The sequence below is a fragment of the Pristiophorus japonicus genome, chromosome 15, assembly GCF_044704955.1.
Source record: "Pristiophorus japonicus isolate sPriJap1 chromosome 15, sPriJap1.hap1, whole genome shotgun sequence".
NCBI classification, from domain to species: domain Eukaryota; kingdom Metazoa; phylum Chordata; class Chondrichthyes; family Pristiophoridae; genus Pristiophorus; species Pristiophorus japonicus.
Genome location: NC_091991.1, coordinates 8,645,567 through 8,671,434, shown reverse-complemented (window position 1 = coordinate 8,671,434; position 25,868 = coordinate 8,645,567). Strand labels below are relative to the sequence as shown.

The following is a 25,868-nucleotide window of genomic DNA, read 5'->3' as shown; positions in this document are numbered from 1 at the left end:
TCGAGAGGGGGCAGAGGAGATTTATTAGGATGCTGCCTGGAATGGAGAATCTTAGTTATGAGGACAGATTGGATAGACTGGGTTTGTTCTCATTGGAACAGAGGAGGTTGGGAGGAGACCTTATGAGGTGTACAAAATATTGAGGGGCTTGGACATAGTGGATAGTAAGGGCCTATTTCCATTGGTTGAGGGGGCATAGTTTTAAGGTGGTTGGTGGAAGGTTTAGAGGGGATTTGAGGGGGGGCTTCTTTATGCAGAGGGTTGTGGGGATCTGGAACTCGCTGCATGGAAGAGTGCTGGATGCAGAAACCCTCACCACTTTTAAGAGATGGTTGGATGGGCACTTAAAGTGCCGTAACCTGCAGGGTAACGGACCTAGAGCTGGTAATTGGGATTAGACTGGATGACCTTTTGTTGGACGGCGCAGATATAATGGGTAAGTACTGCAGGGAATAGATACGGCCAGGGTGATCTCCTGGACTAGTTTCGATCGCCTGGATGGGTTGGAGAGGAATTTTCCCAGATTTTTTTCTCCCTAAATTGGCCTGGGTTTTTAATCTGGTTTTTGCCTCTCCCAGGAGATCACATGGCTCCGGTTGGGGTGGAGTGTAGAATGTTTCAGTGTAAGGGGTGTCGCTGTTGTGGTGAGGCGGACTGGTTGGGCTGGGTGCTCTTTGCCTTTCTGTCATTGTTCATAGGTTTATATGTAACCTTCAGGGCTGCTGACCGAGGGCCGTGCGGCTCTTTGTTGGCCGGCGCGGACACGATGGGCCGGAATGGCCTCCTTCTGCTCTGTAAATTTCTATGTTTCTCAACCCAGTATTAAAATATTTATTTTGTTTTATACACAAGAAAAAAAAATCACCAATACGTATTTTAAATATTTATTTTAAGGTCATATACAAGGTAAAACGTTTAGAGAAATTGTACAACAGCACTGCTAAGTTTTTTGCATGCCTTAGAGAATTAGTAACCTTTATAATTTCCTTCTCTGGTGTTCCTGATTCACACACTGGTGGCGGTTGACGGGGGGTCTCAATATTCAGGGCTTTACTGGCACAAAGTTAACCTGGGGGACAGACCTTGAAATGTCTTTGTCAACCGACAGAGCGCTGAACAAACAAATGCAAGTGGGAGCGTGGAGAGGGGTTCTGTATGCAGCAATGAGAGACGAGCGAGGTACCTGTTCCCAGCTCCCTGTGTGTTTGTGTGTGCGCGCGCGTGTGTGTTAATCCCCTGGAGTGAGAGGGAGAGGGAGGAGGAGGAGGGACATTGTTGGGAGCCTGGTGCTGACACAGGGGAGGTGTCTTTGGCTGAGGGAGGGGATGGTGCGGCTGCGCTGTGGGATTTGGTACCGCTCGCATCCAGCTCTTCCGGTCTCTGAGAAACCGTGACACCCAGCGGGGGGGGGGGAAAGAAAGAGAGAGAGGGAGACCAGGGGTTGGAGAGAGACCATGGAGAGGGGCTGAAACCCGGGGACCGAAAGCCGAGGACCGAGAGAGGGACCGAAAGCCGGCGACAGAGGGAGCCGCGGGGAGACTGAGACTGAGACTGAGAGCGGGAGGCTGAGACCCGGAGCCGCCGAGGGTAGCCACCTGCCGGGGCGGGAGGAAAGCAGCAGGTAAGCGGCGAGCACAGGTAGGGGCAGCCGGTGTCCCGGGGGAAGGGGATCAGCTTCAGAAACTCGGGACGAAGTGAATTTCAAGCGCGCTGTGTGTGGGGAGTCAGTTTCAGCAAAGTTTGTCGGTTTCACTAAAAGTTTCGCTAAAGTTTGTTAATGAATTATTTCTCTTTGTGTAGTTTAATCAATGTTTTTTAAAAATGTTTTCCAGCCCGCCTCGTTTCGCTCCGCACACCCGAGGAATGTTTGTGGTTTTAAAGCAGTGACAAAAGAAACTTTTAAAAACTTTTTGAACAACTTTTTAAAAACTTTTAAAAAAACTTTTTAAGAAGTTTTGTCGAGATGGCGAGCGGCGGTTACCGGCCTCCCGGGAACACCACCGACTTTCTGGAGGAATGGAAAGCCAAACGGGAGAAGATGCGAGCTCGCTTCGCCGCCGCCACCGCCGCCAACAGCAGCACCGCCGCAAACAACGCCAATGCCGGCGGCGCCCATATCGCCGAGCCCGGCCCGAGCCGCAACGGCGCCGGCGAGCTCAATAATAACGGCGGGGGCAGCGAGCGGGCGGCGGCTCCGCCGGTAACGACGGGCGGTAGGGCGGCGGCTCCCGCTCCCAAGCGGGTGGACGAGGACGTGTGCGGAGCCGGCGTTAGTAGCGCCGCCGCTAAAAGCAGCGAGTGCGCCGCCAAGAATTCGCCGGCGGACGGCTGTGACACCAGTGCTCACAGTGCCGAGGCGGAGACACCGCCGGGCGCTGCCGCCGCCTCTTCCTCGCCTCCTCCCTGCAACAAGGACAAGGACAAGGCCAAGGCCAAGAGCTCCGGTCCCAGCGCCAGGAAGGGCAAAGGGCAGATCGAGAAGAGGAAACTGAGAGAGAAGAGGAGGTCCACAGGAGTGGTCAACATCCCATCCACTGAGGTAAGGGCGGCCTTTCAAAGCGCAGTCCTGGTCACTTCTTAGCAAAGAAAAAAGGATTTGCATTTATATAGCACCTTTCATGACCACCGGACATCCCAAAGCACTTTACAGCCAATGAAATGCTTTTTGAAGTGTAGTCACTGTCGGAAACGCGGCAGTCAATTTACACACAGCAAGCTCCCACAGACAGCAATGTGATAATGACCAGATAATCTGTTTTAGTGATGTTGATTGAGGGACAAATATTGGTCAGGACACTGGAAATAATTCCCCTGCTCTTCTTCGAAATAGTGGCCTGGGATCTTTTACGTCCACCTGAGAGGACAGCCTCGGCTTTAACGTCTCATCCGAAAGATGGCACCTCCGACAGTGCTGCACTCCCTCAGCACTGCACTGGAGTGTCAGCCTAGATTTTTGTGCTCAAGTTTCTGGAGTGGGACTTAAATTTCAAAATGATCAGCCTTGCTTTCAAATCCCTCCATGGCCCTCGCCCCTCCCTATCTCTGTAATCTCCAGCCTCACAACCCCCCCGAGATGTCTGCGCTCCTTTAATTCTGCCCTCCTGAGCATCCCTGATTATAATCGCTCCACCATCGGTGGCCGTGCCTTCTGTTGCCTGGGCCCCAAGCTCTGGAACTCCCTGCCTAAACCTCTCCTCCTGTCTAGCGCTCTCTCCTCCTTTTAAAAAGCTCCTTAAAACCTACCTCTTTTGGTCATCTGTCATAATTTCTTCGTGTGCTCGGTGTCAATTTTTTTTGTTTTGTTTTAACATTCCTGTGCTTACAATGCTAAATGCGTTATGTAAATTAAATTTGTTATTGTTGAAGCCACAATCTTGATACTCTGAGTCGAGAGAGCTGCCCTCCGAGCCACGGTTTGTCCTGCTGTTCCCACCCTGTCCGTTATCATTTGCCTGTCATCAGGACAGACTGTAAATCCGGGCGTGTGCCATCGACCTCTTATCATCAACTCACACAGCACAGAACAAGGCCATTTGTTCATCCTGCCTCTGCCAGCTCTATGAAAGAGCTGTGCAGTTAGTCCCACTCCACCTGCACTTTACCATACTGGCAAAACTTTGCTCTTCCCAAGTTAGATCCAATTCCCCTTTGAAAGTTGCCGTTAGATTCTTATAAATATTCGCGTAGGTTTCTATAATATTTAAAATAAATGGAATATAAAACTAAGGGCAGAATGTGTCATGATTAAGACGTGAACTGAATTCCATCTGCGTGTCCTTGTACAATTGATCCCTACTTCACTTGAATACCCTAATCCTGAGTCCCTATGCCAACGCTACAGGGGTTTGACGGCCATTATCACGTTGCTGTTTGTGGGAGCTTGCTGTGCGCAAATTGGCTGCCGCGTTCCCTCCATTACAACAGTGTCTACACTTCAAAAGTACTTCAATGGCTGTGAAGCGCTTTGGGAAGCCCTGAGGTCGTGAAAGGCGCTATATTAATGCAAGTTCTTCCTTTTTATATTTTCAGTAATTTTTGTGTTTAAATTACAATATTTCAAACAAAGTTGCCATTTCATCTGCCGCTGAAACCTCATCCATGCCTTTGTTACCTCTAGCCTTGATTATGTCACCGCACTCCTGGCCGGTCTTCCATTTTCTACCCTCCGTAAACTTGAGGTCATCCAAAAATCTGCTGCCCATGCCCTAATTCGCACCGAGTCCCGCTCACCCATCACCCCTGTGCTCACTGACCGTGTCCTAATTCGCACCGAGTCCTGCTCACCCATCACCCCTGTGCTCACTGACCGTGTCCTAATTCGCACCGAGTCCCGCTCACCCATCACCCCTGTGCTCACTGACCGTGTCCTAATTCGCACCGAGTCCCGCTCACCCATCACCCCTGTGCTCACTGACCGTGTCCTAATTCGCACCGAGTCCCGCTCACCCATCACCCCTGTGCTCACTGACCGTGTCCTAATTCGCACCGAGTCCCGCTCACCCATCACCCCTGTGCTCACTGACCGTGTCCTAATTCGCACCGAGTCCCGCTCACCCATCACCCCTGTGCTCACTGACCGTGTCCTAATTCGCACCGAGTCCCGCTCACCCATCACCCCTGTGCTCACTGACCGTGTCCTAATTCGCACCGAGTCCCGCTCACCCATCACCCCTGTGCTCACTGACCGTGTCCTAATTCGCACCGAGTCCCGCTCACCCATCACCCCTGTGCTCACTGACCGTGTCCTAATTCGCACCGAGTCCCGCTCACCCATCACCCCTGTGCTCACTGACCGTGTCCTAATTCGCACCGAGTCCCGCTCACCCATCACCCCTGTGCTCACTGACCGTGTCCTAATTCGCACCGAGTCCCGCTCACCCATCACCCCTGTGCTCACTGACCGTGTCCTAATTCGCACCGAGTCCCGCTCACCCATCACCCCTGTGCTCACTGACCGTGTCCTAATTCGCACCGAGTCCTGCTCACCCATCACTCTTGTGCTCGCTGACCCACATTGGCTCCCGTTGAAGCTATGCCTCAATTTTCAAAATTCTCATCCTTGTTTTCAAATCCCTCCAAGGCCTTGCACCTCCCTATCTCCTTAATCTTCAGCTCCACCCCCCCCCCCCCCCAGCCCCCGAGATATCTGCGCTCCTCTAATTCTGCCCTCTTGATATCCCCGATTTGAATCGCCCCAGCATTGGTGGCCGTGCCTTCAGCTGCCGAGTAATGCTTCCTTTAAGCCGCACGGCCGTGCGGCGTTCTGCAAGACCCGTGCAGCTGGCTCACCCTTTTCTCAATGCAAAAACCACACTTGCGTGGAGTTTTGAATGGGCCGCGCAGCCAAAGAGCTCAATGCAATTACAAGGAGCATTGCTGCCAAGGCCCTGAGCTCTGGAATTCGCTCCCTAAATCTCCCCGTCTCTCTCTCCTCCTTTTAAGACACTCCATAAATCCTACCTCTCTGACAAAGCTTTTGGTCATTTGTCCTTGCATCTCCTTGCGTGGCTCGATGATGCTCCTGTGAATTCCTACTTCAAAGGCGCTATATAAATGAACGTTATTAAACTTTTGGTGTGATCTTTGAAAGGGGCTGCGTGTGTTTTGCAAGACCATCTAAGAGTGGGTAACAAAACCATCAAAGGTTGAGGATGAAGATTAGTCACTCATTAATTGCAGCTACTGATTTTGAAGCAGAAACCCTCTGCTTGCTTCAACTGTCTTTAGCTTTTCTTTCTGCCTCTTTTAGTTGGGGAGAGGTGGGGATTATCCAAGTCTTCAAAATGTTTGAATTTCTGTATGTACAGGAGAGCACTGTAACAGCTAGATAATCCCAGTCGGGTTTATCTCCAGCCTTCAGGAAGTCATTCACTTTTATCAATCCTGCCACGTAAACCCAGGCAGTTTCGAATATATAAGCAACAAAAGAAAATCAACTTTACAAGCATTTTTTACTGAAGAGGGTGTGTTTCCAATTAATTGATGAAACGTTGAATTAACATTTGGCATGGAAACTCCATTTTTGATGTGCAAAGTTAATCTTTCTGTGCCCCGAGGTGTCCGTTTCTCGGGGGGGAGGGGCAGGGAGCATTGTTTAACATTGTCATGTATAATTTCAGTCCAGAAGTGGGTGTGTGTACATATACATAAAAAGTGATTGATAGACAGATTATTACACAGGGTTGTCATTAAGCCAGTGACTTTGGGCAAGGTGCAGTGCTGCACAAAACACAGTCTTGCTTGTTTTTCATATCTTGCGGTGCTGAACAGCCATAACGTACAGCAACTGAGCCAGTACTCGATCACCACCTGTACAGCCAACACACTTGCTGCTGAAGATGTTGCTCGAATGAGCTGCTGCTCACTCAACATGTCAGCATTTCGTCTAATTTTCTTTATTCAAAGTTGCTTCATTGAAATAGAAAGAAAGAAAGTACATTAAATCATTTATACAGCGCCTTTCACAACCGGGGTATGTCCCAAAGTGCTTTACAGCCAATTAAGTATTTATGCGGTGCAGTGTATTAAATGATGCTGCCCATTTGCGCACAGCAAGATCCAACAAACAGCAATGTGATAATGACCAGATAATCTGTTTTCGTGACGTTGGTTGTCGGATAATAATTGGCCCCAGGAGAACTCCCCTGCTCTTCTTCGAAATAGTGCCGTGGGATCTTTTACATCGACCTGAGAGAGCAGATGGGGTGTGGGTTTAATGTCTCCTCCGACAGTGCAGCGCTCCCTCAGTACCGCACTGGGATGTCAGCCTAGATTTTGTGCAACTGCTGAGTCATGGCTGACACTACCTGATAATTCAACTTGTTTAGTGTTTCGTGTTCCATACATTGCTTGGGGTATGGTAGCGTTGTGGTTATATTCCTGGACTAGTAATCCAGGGAACATGAGTTCAAATCCCACCTCAGCAACTGGGGAATTTAAATTCAGTTAATTAAATGTGGAATTAAAAAAAAAAAGCTGGCATCAGTAAAGGTGAGCATGAAACTACTGGATTGTCATTAAAAACCCATCTGGTTCACTAATGTCCATTAGGGAAGGAAATCTGCCATCCTTACCCAGTCTGGCCTATATGTGACTCCAGACCCACAGCAATGTGGCTGAGTCTTAACTGCCTTCTGAAATGGCAACTCGCCACCATCTTCTCCAGGGCAATTGGGGATAGCCAATAAATGCTGGCCTTGCCAGTGATGCCCACATCCCATGAATTAATTTAAAAAAAATCAAATTGTTCGGCGGTGCAATTTCTTTGTGCAAGATTTGACTTTGAATTATCAGGAGTGGGTGATATGCCATTAATAGGCATTGTATCTATGTCATAGCTAAGAATTTGAGGATTTTACCATTGTTATTCAAGTCATTTCAATTGTGGAGGCAGGCGTCGTATTCAGTTACAAGTACTTGTACTTATGCACTTATGAGAGTGCATGGGGAATTAATTCTTCTACATTGTTGTCACTAGATTAAATGTAATATACTACAAGGAAGTTATGAACCACCTGTATAAAACACTGGTTCAGCCTCAACTGGAGTATTGTGTCCAATTCTGGGCACCACACTTTAGGAAGGATGTGAAGGCCTTGGAAAGGGTGCAGATGATTCCAGGAATGAGGGACTTCAGTTACGTGGATAGACTGGAGAAGCTGGGGTTGTTCTCAGAGCAGTGAAGATTGAGATTTGATCGAGGTGTTCAAAACCATGGGTCTGGACAGAGTAGTTAGAGAGAAACTGTTCCCATTGGCGGAAGGGTCGAGAACCAGAGGGACACAGATTTAAGGTGATTGGCAGAAGAACCAAAGGCGACATGAGGAAAAACTTTTTTACGCAGCGAGTGGTTAGGATCTGGAATGCGCTGCCTGAAGGGGTAGTGGAGGCAGACTCCAATCGTGGCTTTCAAAAGGGAATTGGATAAGTACCTGGAAGAAAAGATTTGCAGGGCTACGGGGAAAGGGCGGGGGAGTGGGACTGGCTGAGGTGCTCTTGCAGAGAGCCGGCACGGGCTCGACGGGCCGAATGGCCTCCTTCTGTGCTATAACCATTCTATGATTCTATGATTTTATATTATAGACCTGAAATTTTGCTAATTTCTCATTATAAAAGTGTGCTACAGTGCATTTTACCAATGTCAACATCTTGGCTAATAAACTGTTTCTTCACATTATTTTAATATTTATATTTCAAACCTTTTTCCAAAAACCTTTTTACTTTGTAGAATTGTTTTTGTTGCAATCTCTAACTGGTTATCAAAATAATTTTGCTTTGCATAATTCCAGTTCAGGTTAAGACCTGTTGAAGAATGGATTTGTGTACATGATTCAATCAAGCAGAGTCAGCATGGTTTTATGAAAGGGAAATCATGTTTGACAAATTTGGTAGAGTTTTTTGAGGATGTAATGAGCAGGGTGGATAAGGGGGAACCAGTGGATGTGGTGTATTTGGATTTCCCGAAGGCATTCGATAAGGTGCCACATAAAAGGTTACTGCACAAGATAAAAGTTCACGGGGTTGAGAGTAATATATTAGCATGGATAGCGGATTGGCTGGCTAACAGAAAACAGAGAGTCAGGGTGCTTCAGGGATCTGTGCTGGGTCCTCAACTATTTACAATCTATATTAATGACTTGGATGAAGGGACCTAGTGTAATGTAGCCAAGTTTGCTGATGATACAAAGATGGGTGGGAAAGCAAATTGTGAGGAGGACACAAGAAATCTGCAAAGGGATATAGACAGGCTAAGTGAGTGGGTAAAAATTTGGCAGATGGAGTATAATGTGGGAAAATGTGAGGTTATCCACTTTGGCAGAAAAAATAGAAAAGCAAATTATAATTTAAATGGAGAAAAATTGCAAAGTGCTGCAGTACAGAAGGACCTGGGAGTCCTTGTGCATGAAACACAAAAAGTTAGTATGCAGGTACAGCAAGTAATCAGGAAGGCAAATGGAATGTTGGCCTTTATTGCAAGGGGGATGGAGTATAAAAGCAGAGAAGTCCTGCTACAACTGTACAGGGTATTGGTGAGGCCACACCTAGAGTACTGCGTGCAGTTTTGGTCTCTGTATTTAAGGAAGGATATACTTGCATTGGAGGCTGTTCAGAGAAGGTTCACTCGGTTGATTCCAGAGATGAGGGGGTTGACTTATGAGGATAGGTTGAGTAGGTTGGGCCCACACACATTGGAGTTCAGAAGAATGAGAGGTGATCTTATCAAAACTTATAAGATAATGAGGGGGCTCAACAAGGTGGATGCAGAGAGGATATTTCCACTCATAGGGGAAACTTAAAACTAGGGGATATAGTCTCAGAATAAGGGGCCGCCCATTTAAAACTGAGATGAGCAGGAATTTCTTCTGAGGGTTGTAAATCTATGGAATTCTCTGCCCCAGAGAGCTGTGGAGGCTGGGTCACTGAATATATTTAAGGCGGAGATAGACAGATTTTTGAGCGATAAGGGAATAAAGGGTTATGGGGAGCGGGCAGGGAAGTGGAGCTGAGTCCATGATCAGATCAGCCATGATGGTAAAGCATGCTCGAGGGGCCACGTAGCCTACTCCTGCTCCTATTTATGTTCTTATGTTCTATGTAGGTGTTAATTATACACGATTTGAGGCTTGAATGAGAATATTGTACATTGCCATCATTAGGATGTGTATTATATCCTAGAATTTGCGATATCTGTTCCGAAAAATAAACATATTTCTAGGGATCTAACAATATCCATCCGTATTGAGGAATGCAGTGTAGAATTACCAATCGAGAGTGTGTTGATTTTAACCTATAATTATCAAAACTTTGAATATCTTTATCCATTTTCAGAAGAGTATGGGCTCCATAGTATTTACAGCACAGAAACAGGCCATTCGGCCCATCGAGTCCGTGCCGGTGTTTATGCTCCACACCAGCCTCCTCCCACCCCTCTCCATCTCACCCCATCAACATATCCTTCTATTCTCTTCTCCCTCATGTGTTTATCCAGCTTCCCCTTAAATACATCGATACTATTCACCTCAACCACTCCCTGAGGCAGCGAGTTCCACATTCTCACCACTTTCTGGGTGAAGAAGTTTCTCCTGAATTCCCCATTGGATTTATTAGTGACTGTCTTATATTGATGGCCCCTGGTTCTAGTCGCGATTGCAAGTGGGAACATCGTCTCTACATCTACCCTGTCAAACCCTTTCATAATCTTAAACACCTCTATTAGGTCACCCCTCCGTCTTTCTTTTCTAGATAAAAAAGAGTCCTGGCCAGTTCAGCCTTTCTTGATGGGTATAATCTCGCAGTTCTGGTCTCATCTTAATACATCTTTTTTGCACCTTCTCCAGTGCGGCTATATCGTTTTTCATAATACCGAGACCAGAGCTGTTCACAATACTCTGTGTGGTCTAACCAAGGTTTGATACAAGTTTAACATAACTTCTCTGCTTTTCAATTCTATCCCTCCAGAAATGAACCCCATTGCTTGGTTTGCTTTTTTTTAATGGCCTTATTAACCTGCATCGCTACTGTTAGTGATTTGTGAATCTGTGCCCCCAGATCTCGCTGTTTCTCCACCACATTTAGACACTTGTGTTCCAAGGCTTATGTGGTCTCCTCATTCTTCCTCCCACAATTTACCACCTCACACTTTACTACATTGAAGCTGATTTGCCAATTACACACCCATTCTGCAGGTTTATTTATGTCTTCCTGTATTTTGTCGCAGTCTGCCTCTGTGTTCACTACACTCCCGCCCCCCCCCCCCCCCCCCCCAATTTGGAGTGACCATCATCTTCAATCGTTTCAATTTTATAGTTGCATTAAAACAGGAGAGTATCCCATAAATGCAATACAATTGTCATGTTTAGAAAAATCTAAAAAGAAAGACTTGCATTTGTATCGCGCCATTCACAACCTCAGGACGTCCCAATGCGCTTTACAGCCAATGAAGTACTTTTGAAGTGTAGTCACTGTTGTAATGTAGGAAACGCGGCAGCCAGTTTTCTCACTGCAAGCTCCCACAAACAGCAATGTGATAATGAGCAGATAACCTGTTTGTGATGTTGGTTGAGGGCTAACTCTTGGCCCAAGGACACCGGGGAGAACTCCCCTGCTCTTGGTCATAGTGCCAGGGGAATCTTTTATTTCTGTTATGACTCCGAGGCCTGAGTCAACAACTCTATTATCGTTGTCATATGATGACCAGGGAGGTAGAAGCCGATTTGCTGGACCTTGATCTGTTTTTTTTGTCTGTCAGCTCCTGTGTTTCTGATCAACTTTGTGGCATGCGTGCAGGCGCACACACGTGCGTTATGTATATACACACACACACACACACATTCAATATGCATTTTATGCCCTCCTTCCCCACACCCCCGCCATGTAAAATAGGCCCAACGAGCCTGGGCTGCCCATCTGTGAGCTAGAGTAGCTTTTACAGAGGCCTTGAGAAACAGGCTGTCTGTCTGCCCTTGGGCTGGGGTGAGGCAAGGGAGCGTAGCCAGTGAAAGGTAGTCACACCTTGTTTCACATCATTGCACATTGTTACGTTGAACTTTGAGCCCCAATAAGTTGTGGCTTTTTTTTTTCTCACCGCGGTTTTACGCAACAGGTATGATGCCTGCTGTGTAAGTTGACACAGTAGCAATTTCTCATTGACGTTTTTAAGTGCTTGTCATGTTGACCAGAAAGGGAGAGAAAATGCTTGTAGTGAAGCTTGCTTTTTTTGTGGTGCAGTTTTTTTTAAAACTAAAAATCTATTCTTTGCTTTGGAAAAATAATCGTTTCCACCTCCTCCCAACCCCCTCACCAGCGGTTGGAAGGTTTTAATGTTTAATTTTACATACCGCCTTGTAACCACATCCCATAATTTGCAAACGATTCAGACCAACAGCCTGTTAATCTGTTGTCAAGGGGATAGAGAAAGGATAAGGCAGTGGGACTAATTGGATCGCTCTGGCACAGCACCGGTGCGATGGGCCGAATGGTCCTCCTTCTGTATTGTCGAATTCTTTGGATCCTGGACTTCAATTTAAAATGATCAACTATTGATATAAGTGTTTTAAGAAAAAAAAAGAATGTAGGATTTAAAAATTTAAGTTTTGGAAGATTTTTAATCGACCTATTGGCCCGCGTTTTGCGGTTTTAAAAATAACGGTGAGGGTGTCAGCGCTCACCGATGGTGAAGTATAAATCGGGCAGCAACTTTCGGTGATCGCACATGCGCGGTTAAACGCGGCAAGCGGGAAGTTGTCCTCCTCCAGAAGCTTCGTTACAACAGTATCTCGTTCGAGAGACTCGGCATTGAAAGACATGGAACGGTGTGAAGTTTTGTTGTTGCGTGATAGATACCCACTAAACACGCCAGAAAAAGTTAGGGCTTGTCCATTCTGGTCGGTGTAAATAAATTTTTAACACCGTGGTAAGTCTTAATTACTGCCAGACAACCCCTCTGGCACTGAAAATTAACTTTTAACATGTCTCATTCCAATCAACATAACAAAAACAGATGACCTGATCATTACCACATTGCTGTTTGTGGGAGCTTGCTGTGCGCAAGTTGGCTGCCGTGTTTCCCACATTACAACAGTGGCCAAACTTCAAAAAGTACTTCATTGGCTGTAAAGCACTTTGAGATGTCCGGAGGTCATGATAGACGCGATATAAATGCAAGTCTTTCTTTTCTTTCCTTCAGATTTTATTATTCTCGGAGATTTTTCAAAATGTTAACCATTTTTTAAAAACTTTTTCTTTCTCTTTTATTTCTCCATCTTAATTCCATCTTTCCCGCTCTCCATTTCGCTTTCTGCCCCTGATTTGACATTGAATTAAATAATCTAACTGACTCTTCCTGGTTCACAGTCTGCGCTGCTCATGAACGATTCTTCAATCTGATTGGTTAAGGAGACACACAGTTGCTTTTCCTGTTCACACAGGTCCCAGATCCCCAGTAGAGGGCACTGTCCCAAAATGGCTCTCGAAGCACAGCAAGTTCCAGTGCAAAATTCCAGAGAAATTCTTTGGTCGAGTGTAAGTGCATTGTGCAGCTGGCACTGTTTGTTCACTGCTGATCGCAAAATCCAGGCTATCTTGACCTGTGCAATACTTCAGTGCTAATGTTAAGGAAATAAGCTGTTTGAATCTGGTAACTGGCTTTTTCTATCTTCTGTTTATATTTCACTCCATGAGATTTATTATCCTAACTCATTTCTCAATCTCCTTTCATTTCTGTCTCTTTCCCGTAAAGTCTCTCCAATTATCACCAATCATCACACACAACCAGGGGACACAGTCTAAGGATAAGGGATAGGCCATTTAGGACTGAGATGAGGAGAAACTTCTTCACTCAGAGTTGTTAACCTGTGGAATTCCCTACCACAGAGAGTTGTTGATGCCCGTTCATTGGATATATTCAAGAGGGAGTTAGATGTGGCCCTTACGGCTAAAGGGATCAAGGGGTATGGAGAGAAAGCAGGAAAGGGGCACTGAGGTGAATGATCAGCCATGATTTTATTGAATGGTGGTGCAGGCTTGAAGGGCCGAATGGCCGACTCCTGCATCTATTTTCTATGTTTCTGTTCTGCCCGTCTATGGAATGTTGGCCTTTATCTCAAGGTGGCTGGAATATAAAGGGGAGGAACCTAAGAATATAAGAATTCGGAGCAGGAGTAGGCCAATTGGCCCCTCGAGCCTGCTCCACCATTCACTCAGAACATGGCTGATCCTCGACCTCAACTCCACTTTCCCACCCGATCCCCATATCCCTTGATTTCCCCTAGAGTCCAAAGAGGAAGTGATGCTTAAGTTGTACAGAGCCTTGGTCTGACCCGATAAATAGAGTAACTGCATCCAGTTCTGGGCCCCGCCCCTCAGGAAGCAGAGATTGGCCTTGGTGGGGGAGCAGCGCAGATTCACCAGAATGGTACCGGGGCTAAAGGGGTTAAATTATGAGGGCAGGTTGCACAGACTGGGCTTTATTCCTCTGAGTTTATGAGGTTAAGGGGTGATCTGATCAAGGTGTTTAATATGATGATAGGATTCGATTGGGTATCAAGGATGAGGGGACTATCTTAAAATTAGAGCTCGGTCATTCAGGAGTGAAATCAAGAATCATTTTTTCACACAAAGGGTAGTAGGAATCTGGAACTCCCCCTCCCCCCTCCCCCTCCCCCCTCCCCCTCCCAAAAGGCTGTCGATGATCAGGGTCAATTGGAGCTTTCAGGACTGAGATTGATATTTGTTGGGTAAGGGTATCGAGGGATAAGGAGCAAAGTCCAGTCAATGGAGTTGAGGTACAGATCAGCCATGATCTCATTGAGGTATGGAAAGTGGTCCGGGGCCGCGTTGTGGATCTTGATGGGGGGGCGGGGGGGGGGTAGTGGTGGGATAGTGCTGCATGGCGGGGTCATGTTGGTGGAGGACCCCTCAAAGCCTCCTTGATAAAATGCAACATCCCCACCCGACACCTGGGATTCCATGGCCAAGGACTGACTCTGATGATGATCTAATTGAATGGCCAAACGGGCTCAAGGGGCTGAATGACCTCCTCCTGTTCTTCTGTTCTAATCTCAAAGGTGCAACACCAGCTAATATAGGCCTGTGTTTTAATCAGGCCCTACCAGGGGGCATAGATTTAAAGTAATTGGGGGGGAGGTTCAGAGGGGATTTGAGGAGAAATTTCTTCACCCAGAGGGTGGTGGGAGTCTGGAACTCGCTGCCTGAAAGGGTGGTAGAGGCACAAACCCTCACCACATTTAAAAAGTACTTGGATGTGCACTTGAAGTGCCTTAACCTACAGGGCTACGGACCAAGAGCTGGAAAGTGGGATTAGGCTGGGTAGCTCTCTGTCAGCCAGCCCGGACATGATGGGCCGAATGGCTGCTTTCTGTGCTGTAAATTTCTATGATTCTATGATTCTATGATACTAGTGACGTGGAATAAAGCATCTGGTATTCGCGGTGTGGGGCTCATATTTTTTAAATAGAAGAAAAACATGATTCTGTACTGAACTGATTCACTTGGACTTGCTGCAGACTCCATTACTCTGTTTCCCATCCAAATGGGCCAGTCTCCAAGTTCATGGAGTTGAATTTGTCCCCAACAGATTATTACATGATGCAGTGCCAGAAAAAACTGCATTCATCTGGCTGGCGCTAAATACCCCTCAATTGCCCATGTCGATCCAATTCTCTCTGGGGAAAATATGACCATGCTATATTTGTCTGCCTCAGTTACTCTGGTCCACAGGTTCAGTAGCTTAGTTTGTCCGTGGTAACAGTTTTCAGATATCAAAGAAATCTAAATATTCTTACTGCAAAACAGCAGTGTTCATCGTGGCTCAGTGGGTAGCATGCTCGCCTCCCCGTCAGAAGGTTGTGGGTTCAAGCCGCACATGATACAAGCTGACGCTCCAGTGCAGTGCTGAGGGAGTGCTGCACTGTCGGGAGTGCTGCACTGTCGGGGGTGCCGTTTTTCAGATGAGACGTTAAACTGAAGGCCCCTCTACTCTCTGAGGTGCGTGTAAAAGATCCCACGGCACTATTTCATAAAAAAAATAACGCAGGAGTTCTCCCTGGTGCCCTGGCCAATATTTATCCCTCAGCCCACATCACGAACAACACATCATCACATTGCTGTTTGTGGGAGCTTGCTGTGCGCAAATTGTTTGCCTCGTTACCTACATTACAACAGTGACTGCACTTCAAAAAGTCCTTCATTGGCCGTAAAGCGCTTTGAGACATCCTGAGGTCGAGAAAGGCGCTATATAAATGCAAGTTCTTAGTCTGTAGGTGTGTGGTTATGGCACTGGACTGATGAGCAGTCTCGTGTTCTTGTCACCATGGCAAGATGTGAAATTAAATTGAGTGACTCTTGTGGGCTGGCACCAATGACACTGGATGCAGATTGTAATAAAAGCCGAACTGGTTCATTAATGTCCTTCAATGAAGGGACTCTGTCGCCCCCACCCCCACGACCCAGTCTGCCCTACAGAAGACTCCAGTGCCGTGCTGTGTGGTCGAGGCTCTGATGTATCCCAGTGAGCTGCCCAATGGCGGGTGGAAGGAGTGGTTAAGAAATTCTGCCTTGCAAAACATTGCTCACATCCTGAGAGTAAAGAAACAAACAAATTAATTCTCATCCGTTAGATCAAAATTCAGACACTAGGCCACTTTTCATAGAATGATAACAGCACAGAAGGAGGCCATTCGGCCCATCGTTCCTGTGCCGGCTCTTTGAAAGAGCGATCCAATTAGTCCCACCCCCCCCCCCACCACCTGCCCTTTCCTCGTAGCCCTGCAATTCCTTTTCCTTCAGGTACTTATCCAACTCCCTTTTCAAAACCACGATTGAGTCTGCCTCCACCACCCTCTCAGGCCGTGCATTCCAGATCCTAACCACTCGCATTTAAAAAAAAAAAGTTTTTTTTTTAACATCGCCTTTGGTTCTTCTGCCAATCACCTTAAATCTGTGTCCTCTGGTTGCCGACCCTCTGCCAATGGGAACAGTTTCTCTCTATCTATCCTATCTCGCCTCCTCATGATTTTGAACACCTCGATCAAATCTCCTCTCAACCTTTTCTGCTCCAAGGAGCACAACCCCAGCTTCTCCAGTCTACCCACGCCACTGAAGTCCCTCATCCCTGGAATCATTCTCCTAAATCTTCTTTGCTCTAAGGAGACCCCAAAACATGAAGAATCCAAGCGTTAGCAGTGCTGTAACTGGGCAGGGCTGTGAGGGCATGGTGAAGGTGTACGTATCTGTGTGCAGAACAATTTCCTTATCCGGCCAGCCTATTTTGAGTCTTTTTTTTAATGAGGCATATATTGGAGGCAGTTCAGAGAAGGTTCATTTGGTTGTTTCTTGGGATGAAGGGGTTGTCTTATGAAGAAAGCAGGCTGGGCCTGGACTCATTGGAGTTTAGAAGAATGAGAGGTGATCTTATTGAAATGTATGAGATTATGAGGGGACTTGACAGGGTAGAGGATGTTTCCCCTCGTGGGGGCATCTAGAACTAGGGGATACAGTTTCAGAAAAGGGTCGCCCATTTGGAATGGAAATGAGAAGGAATTTCTTCTGAGGGTTGTGAATCTTTGGAATTCTCTGCCCCAGAGAGCTGTGGGGGCTGGGTCATTGAATATATTTAAGGTGGAGATAGACAGATTTTTGAGCGATAAGGGAGTGGAGGGTTATGGGGAGCGGGCAGGGAAGTGGAGCTGAGTCCATGATCAGATCAGCCATGATCTTATTAAATGGTGGAGCAGGCTCGAGGGACCAAATGGCCGACTCCTGCTCCTATTTCTTATGTTCTTATCATAAAGGATGAATCATTTTAAAAAGCGAGAAATAAGTTGGATTGTGTCAAGTGGAGCTAAAATCTTTTGAAGAACTATTTTAGCTTTATCTCTTGCTTTGCTGAAGGGAAAGTTCAGTAACTGTGACGGGTATGCAGGCACAAAGAAAAATCCACGTTCGCGTGAAAGACTTTTTGTTTTTGCAAGTTGGACTTGTAACCAAAGGGTCATTTCTTTCAATGTGAAGGAGTGGGGTCTGAAAGCTAAACTTTCTCCAGCTGAATGCTTTCCGTGTCGTGTTCGCCTCGGTATTCAACATGCAACGTTGCCGAGCATTGTATCTTGGGCGTGTACTGATTCATTATCTGCAAGGAATGCGGAAATGGGATCTGCCCTTCACTGCGTCTGTGCACTTCTTGTTAACGTTCCACGTTGGTGAAACTCTCAGGGTTTTGTTCTGCTGCATCTTTCATAACAGCTACCGTCTTCCACCACCAAATTGCCAAGTTTTAATCATTACACTCTGTTTGCCTGTTTAAAGTTCCGATTGAAGAGTCACTTGCATTCAGACTTCCATACTTGGACAAAAGTTGGTTAGCACGTAAAATAAAGTACATATTTTTGGGTGGGGGAGGAGAACATCAGGAGTGTGCAAGTCTGAATTGATTGGGCCTGTTCTCTCCGGAGTTTAGAAGGATGAGAGGTGATCTAATTGAAACATAGCAACATAGAAAATAGGTGCAGGGCATAGAAACATAGAAAACATAGAAAATAGGTGCAGGGCATAGAAGCATTGAAAATAGGTGCAGGAGTAGGCCATTCGGCCCTTCGAGCCTGCACCGCCATTCAATGAGTTCATGGCTGAACATGCAACTTCAGTACCCCATTCCTGCTTTCTCGCCATACCCCTTGATCCCCCGAGTAGTAAGGACTACATCTAACTCCTTTTTGAATATATTTAGTGAATTGGCCTCAACAACTTTCTGTGGTAGAGAATTCCACAGGTTCACCACTCTCTGGGTGAAGAAGTTTCTCCTCATCTCGGTCCTAAATGGCTTACCCCTTAGCCTTAGACTGTGACCCCTGGTTCTGGACTTCCCCAACATTGGGAACATTCTTCCTGCATCTAACCTGTCTAAACCCGTCAGAATTTTAAACGTTTCTATGAGATCCCCTCTCATTCTTCTGAACTCCAGTGAATACAAGCCCAGTTGATCCAGTCTGTCATGATATGTCAGTCCCGCCATCCCGGGAATCAGTCTGGTGAACCTTCGCTGCACTCCCTCAATAGCCAGAATGTCCTTGCTCAAGTTAGGAGACCAAAACTGTACACAATACTCCAGGTGTGGCCTCACCAAGGCCCTGTACAACTGTAGCAACACCTCCCTGCCCCTGTACTCAAATCCCCTCGCTATGAAGGCCAACATGCCATTTGCTTTCTTAACCGCCTGCTGTACCTGCATGCCAACCTTCAATGACTGATGTACCATGACACCCAGGTCTCGTTGCACCTCCCCTTTTCCTAATCTGTCACCATTCAGATAATAGTCTGTGTCTCTGTTTTTACCACCAAAGTGGATAACCTCACATTTATCCACATTATACTTCATCTGCCATGCATTTGCCCACTCACCTAACCTATCCAAGTCACTCTGCAGCCTCATAGCATCCTCCTCGCAGCTCACACTGCCACCCAGCTTAGTGTCGTCTGCAAATTTGGAGATACTACATTTAATCCCCTCGTCTAAATCATTAATGTACAATGTAAACAGCTGGGGCCCCAGCACAGAACCTTGCGGTACCCCACTAGTCACTGCCTGCCATTCTGAAAAGTACCCATTTACTCCTACTCTTTGCTTCCTGTCTGCCAACCAGTTCTCAATCCACGTCAGCACACTACCCCCAACCCCATGTGCTTTAACTTTGCACATTAATCTCTTGTGTGCGACCTTGTCGAAAGCCTTCTGAAAGTCCAAATATACCACATCAACTGGTTCTCCCTTGTCCACTTTACTGGAAACATCCTCAAAAAATTCCAGAGATTTGTCAAGCATGAATTCCCTTTCACAAATCCATGCTGACTTGGACCTATCATGTCACCTCTTTCCAAATGCGCTGCTATGACATCTTTAATAATTGATTCCATCATTTTACCCACTACCGATGTCAGGCTGACCGGTCTATAATTCCCTGTTTTCTCTCCCTCCTTTTTTAAAAAGTAGGGTTACATTGGCTACCCTCCACTCCATAGGAACTGATCCAGAGTTTATGGAATATTGGAAAATGACTGTCAATGCATCCGCTATTTCCAAGGCTACCTCCTTAAGTACTCTGGGATGCATGTACGATTCTGAGGGGGGATTGACAGGGTAGATGCTGAAAGGTTGTTTCCACCTGGCTGGAGACTAGAACCAGGGGTCATCATCATCATCGGCAGTCCCTCGAAATCGAGGAAGACTTGCTTTCACTCTAAAAGTGAGTTCTCAGGTGACTGAACAATCCAATATGGGAATTACAGTCTCTGTCACAGGTGGGACAGACAGTGATTGGTGAGTGGGACTGGTTTGCCGCACGCTCCTTCCGCTGTCTGCACTTGATTTCTGCATGCTCTCGGAGATGAGACTCGAGGTGCTCAGCGCCCTCCTGGATGCTCTTCCTCCACTTAGGGCGGTCTTTGACCAGGGACTCCCAGGTGTTGGTGGGGATGTTGCATTTTATCAGGGAGGCTTTGAGGGCATAGTCTCAGGATAAGGGGTCGGCCATTTAGGACTGAAAAATTTCTTCACTCAGAGGGATGTGAATCTTTGGAATTCTCTGCCCCAAAGGGCTGTGGATGTTGAGTCTTTGAGTATATTCAAGGTTGAGATCGATAGATGTTTGGACCCTGAAGGAATCAAGCGATATGGGGATCGGGTGGGAAAGTGGAGTTGAGGTCAAAGATTAGCCATGATCTTATCGAATGGTGGAGCAGGCTCGAGGGGCTGAATGCACAGCTCCTGCTCCTAGTTCTTGTGTAAGTTCAAATGATTCTAATCTTTGTTGGTTCATCTTTCTCCTAGTAGTCAGCTGTGGCTCATTTGAATCTGAATGGCCTGCTCCAGTTCCTATATTCATATTTTCAGCCACCCGAACCAGATTGGCCTGGGGAGCGGGACTGTGTGTTTCCGTGTGTTGCGAGCTGCATTAGCTGAGGTCTGGGGGCACCAAATGAGGCTCCTTTGTGGAGAACAAAACTGGGGGCGATGGAGGAACTTGGAAATTCTGTAGTGGAGGAAGAGCATTGATTCCTTGGCTTCCCTTTCTCATTCTCCCCTTTCCCCCACCTCCTCCCGCCCAGCTTCAACTCCCGGACTCCTCCAGGAGTTTCCCCCACCTTCTCCCGACAACCACAGTCCCCCCTCCCCAGGCCAATCTGGTTCGGACGGCTGAAAATATGAATATAGGAACTGGAGCAGGCCACTCAGCCCCTCGTGCCTTTTTAAAAATGTATTCGTTCACGGGATGTGGGCATCGCTGGCAAGGCCGGCATTTATTGCCCATCCCTAGTTGCCCTTGAGAAGGTGGTGGTGAACCGCTGCAGTCCGTGTGGTGAAAGTGCTCCGACAACGCTGACTTTGTTGTGGTTTGTTACAACTGAGTGTCTCGCTGGGCCATTTCAGAGGGCAGTTAAGAGGCAACCACATTGCTGTGGGTCTGGAGTCACATATAGGCCAGACTGGGTAAGGACGGCAGATTTCCTTCCCTAAAAGACATGAGTGAACCAGATGGGTTTTTCCGACAATCGTGGTCACCATTATTGACGCTGGCTTTTTATTCCAGATTTATTTAATTGGTGGGATTTGAACTCTCGTCTCTGGATCATTAGTCCAGGCCTCTGGATTAGTAGTTCAGTAACATAACCACTATGCTACCATCCCCATTCAGCCCCTCGACTTTGACCCGCCATTCAGTTAGACCATTCCATTCACCTGCGTTGGTCCCGTAACCCTTACTACCCATACTTGACACAACTGAAATCAATAGATTTGTGTCATTTTAAATTGATCCCCAGCCTTTGGTTTTTGCAGCTTTCTGGTCCCAGAATGCACTGGATCTGACAAAGCGACTTTCATTTAGGCAGAGAGATTCGGAAGGATGATCTTGAGCTTGAGGAAGATTTCCTTTCTGTCGGCACAGCAGCACTCTTCCAGTTGGTCCTGCTCTTGATGTGCTTTTATTGTCCAGGTGTTTCAATCCCACTACGATGGCGGGGAGGGGTGAGGGTCTCCGAGGAGGAGGAGGGGGAAGTGGAGAGGCGGAGGGAAGCCCTGAGAATGGGATTCACGAGATTGCCATTGGTGAGGGGAATGGCCTGGAGCCAAAGAGCTGTTGGGCGGAATGGCCTGTTTCTGTGCTGTGTGCCCTGTTTAACAATGCACAATATGTCGAGAAAATGTTTCCATTTATGGGGTGTCCAAAACTAGAGGTCATTAATATAATCAATCCAATCGGGAATTCAGAAGGAACTTACTCACCCAGAGAGTGGTGAGACTGTGGAACTTGCTACCACAGGGAGTGATTGAGGCGAATTGTAGCGACGCATTTAAGGGGAGGCTGGATAAACACATGAGGGAGAAAGGAATAGAAGGATATGGTGATGGGGTGAGATGAGGAGGCTGGTGTGGAGCATAAACACCGGCATGGACCTGTTGGGCTGAATGGTCTGTTCCTGTGATGTAAATACTGTGTAACTATGTAAGAAATTGGTATCTGAAGAATGGAGAATTGTGGGCCGGGAGGAGGTTATAGGGGTGAATGAGATCAGACCATGGAGGTATTTAAATATACAACTACTTAAATTTATACTTTTCTTCTTGGGCAGTCCCCCGGAGTCGAGGATGACTTGCTTCCACACGAATGAGTTCTCGGGTGACTGATGAGACCAATGTGGGACCTACAGTCTCTGTCACAGGTGGGGCAGACGGTGGTTGGAGGGACGGGTGGGTGGGGGGCTTGGTTTGCTGTGCGCTCCTTCCGCTGTTTGTGCTTGGCTTCCGCGTGCTCCTGGCGGAGAGAGACTCGAGGTGTTCGGCATCTTCTCGACACTTCTCCACTTTGAGCGGTCTTGGGGCCAAGGATTCCCAGGAGTCGTTGGGGATGTTGCATTTTTTCAAAGAGGATTTGAGGGTGTCCTTGAAGTGTTTTCGGGCAAGCGGACAGTGTGGCCCATCCATCGATCGAGTGTGGTCAATGCCTCGATGCTGGGGATGTTGGCCTGAGAGAGAACGCTAACATTGGTGCACCTATCCTGCCAATGAATTTGCAGGATTTTGCGGAGGCAGCGTTGGTGGTATTTATCCAATATTTGAGGTGCCTGCTGTACATAGTCCATGTCTCTGAGGCATATAGGAGGGCAGGTATCACTACTGCTCTGTAGACCATGAGCTTGGTGCCGGCTTTGAGATCCTGGTCTTAGAACACTCTTTTCCTCAGGCAGCTGAAGGCTGCACTGGCACACTGAAGACGGTGTTGGACTTTGTCATCAACGTCTGTCCTTGTTGATGGTAAGCTCCCAAGATATGGGAAGTGGTCCACATTGTCCAAGGCCTCATTTGTGGATGTTGATAACCAGGAAGCAGTACTGTGACCCTCAGTGCCTGCAGTTCCTGCTCTCCGATTTGGATCGCAGGGATTTGGTATCTTTGCCACAGTGTCAGCCAGTGGCACCCTCGCCTCTGAGTCAGAAGGTTGTGGGTTCAAGTCCCACTCCAGGAACTTGAGCACATAAATCCAGGCTGACGTGCAGTGCCGGAGGGTGCTGTCTTTCGGATGAGACGTTAAACCGAGGCTCCACCTGCTCTCTCAGGTGGGCGTAAAAGATCCCACGGCACTATTTCGAAGAGAAGCAGGGGAGTTCTCCGGTGTCCTGCCAATATTTATCCCTCAATCTACACAACCAAAGAAACAGATTATCTGGGTCATTATCACAACGCTGTTTGTGGGAGCTTGCTGTGCGCTAACTGGCTGCCGCGTTTCCCACATTACAGCAGTGACCACTCCAAAAGTGCTTCATTGGCTGTAAAGCGCTTTGAGACGCCTGGTGGTCGTGACGGGCACTACAGAAATGCAAGTTTGCGAGGCGACCCCTGATGTGGAGCTTGGTTGGACAGGAGTCCGAGTCACGGAGTCAGTGCTGTGGCCTTCCTGACCTGTCATCGCAATGGTCACCACACCTGGAAAGTGTATATACGTGTAGCTTGGGAGGTTCGTTCTCACTGGATAGCCATCAGAATAAAGAAAGATCTTGCATTGAAATAGTGCCTTTCACATCCTCAGGGTGTCCCAAGGAGCTTCACAGCCAATGAAGTACTTTTGATGTGTCGTCAATGTAATAATAGCCTGATAATCTGGTTTTTAGTGATGTTGGTTAAGGGATAAATATTGGCCCAGGACACCGGGGCGAACTCCCCTGCTCTTCTTCGAACTACTGCCATGGGATCTTTTACATCCACCTGGGAGGGCAGCCGGGGCCTCGGTTTAACGTCTCATCTGGAAGATGGCACCTCCGACAGTACAGCACTCCCTCAGCACTGCACTGGAAGTGTCGGCCTGGGGGCAGGACTGAGGGAGTGCTGCACTGTCGGAGGGGCAGGACTGAGAGAGCGCTGCACTGTCGGAGGGGCAGTACTGAGGGAGCGCAGCACTGTTGGAGGGGCAATACTGAGGGAGTGCCGCACTGTCGGAGGAGCAGTACTAAGGGAGCGCTGCACTGTCGGAGGAGCAGTACTGAGGGAGTGCTGCACTGATGGAACGGCAGTACTGAGGGAGTGCCGCACTGTCAGAGGAACAGTACTGAGGGAGTGCTGCACTGTTGGAGGGCGCCGTCTTTCGGATGGGACATTAAACCGAGGCCCATCTGCTCACTGGTGGATGCAAAAAGATCCCATGGCTCTATTTCGAAGAAGAGCAGGGGAGTTATCCCTGGTGTCCTGGGGCCAATATTTATCCCTCAATCAACATCACTAAACCAGATTTGGGGTCAATTCTCTGGAGTGGGACTTGAACCCACAAACTTCAGACTCCGAGGCGAGAGAGCTGCGCACTGAGCCACGGCTGACATCAGAAGGAAGGGAGGATAGATGCGGGAGGGGGGGGATTCTTGTGAATGCTGGGCCATGTGACAAAATGCAGTAACATCCCAGTGAAAATGTAGTATTTTATGGTACTTGACATGCGATGACAGATATGACTGGAATTTACCGAATCATCTCATCTGCCGTGCCCTGCAAGCTGCGAAAGTGGCTCCAGACGTCTGTGAATGACTGCCAGGTTCCCCAAAAGAATCTTGGAACATTCACCTGCCCATTTCGTTACCGTGCGCACACAGGGCGTGTGACCTGGGGAGTGAGAGAAAATCGGCAGGACTGAAGGAGCAAGTGACAGAGGCAGGGAAGGGAAAGAAACAAAACAAATGAGAAATCACAGAAAATGAAATTGGAGTGAGAAGCTGCAGTGGCCTGGTTAGGATAAAACGCTGCATGCAACTGAGCGACCACTCGAAAGGACGGAGGCAGTTTTAATGCTTATTTTTCTAAAGTTCCACGTGTGATGGAGCACAGGGCAGATTGGGGGAAAAGAATGAGTTTGATCCGCAGGAACAGTCAAACCAGGATCTTGAGTGCTGACAACTGGGGAGGTTCACGTGATTGTGAGACTGAACTGTGAAAGGTCATGGCTCAGTGGACAGCCCCTGAGTCAGGTCATGGGTTCAAATCGCACTCCAGAGACTTGAGCACAAATTCTAGGCTGACACCCCCAGTGCAGGACTGAGTGAGCGGACGGGCAGGACTGAGGGAGTGCTCCATTATCGGAGGGTGCCGTCTTTCGGATGGGACGTTAAACCGAGGCCCCATCTGCTCCCTCTGGTGTATGCAAAAGATCCCATGGCACTATTTCGAAGAAGAGCAAGGGAGTTATCCCCGGTATCCTGGGGCCAATATTTATCCCTCAATCAACATCACGAAATCCGATTATCTGATCATTATCACACCGCTGTTTGTGGGTGCTTGCTGTGCGCAAATTGTCGTCTGCGTTTCCTACATTACAACTGGTATTTATATTGCGTCTTTTATGTGGTGAAATGTTGCAAGGCGCTTCACAGGAGTATTATGAGATTAAAAATTTGACACCGAGCCACATAAGTAGAAATTAGATATATTCAAGAGGGAGTTAGATGTGGCCCTTACGGCTAAGGGGATCAAGGGGTATGGAGAGAAAGCAGGAAAGGGGTACTGAGGGGATGATCAGCCATGATCTTATTGAATGGTGGTGCAGGCTCAAAGGGCCGAATGGCCTACTCCTGCACCTATTTTCTATGTTTAGCGCAGGTGACAAAGAGGTAGGTTTTAAAGGAGCATCTTGAAGGAGGAAAGAGAGGCGGAGAGGTTTAGGCAGGGAGTTCCAGAGCTTGGGGCCCAGGCAACAGAAGGCACGGCCACCGATGGTTGAGCGATTATAATCAGGGATGCTCAAGAGGGCAGAATTAGAGGAGCGCAGACATCTTGGGGAGGGGGGTTGTGTGGCTGGGAGCTTACAGAGATAGGGAGG

At 47.6% G+C, this 25,868-nt stretch overlaps 1 protein-coding gene across 1 annotated transcript in view; it reads left to right on the top strand.

Annotated features, from left to right (window-relative positions):
* Nucleotides 1-1,421: 1,421 nt before the first annotated feature.
* Nucleotides 1,422-25,868, top strand: part of pawr (PRKC, apoptosis, WT1, regulator) — a 176,255-nt gene continuing 151,808 nt past the window's right edge. The window contains exons 1-2 of the mRNA XM_070900108.1: nucleotides 1,422-1,621; nucleotides 1,833-2,539. Of these exons, the coding sequence (XP_070756209.1) occupies nucleotides 1,964-2,539 (576 nt within the window). The 5' untranslated portion in view covers nucleotides 1,422-1,621; nucleotides 1,833-1,963. The remainder of the gene's footprint in view (nucleotides 1,622-1,832; nucleotides 2,540-25,868) is intronic.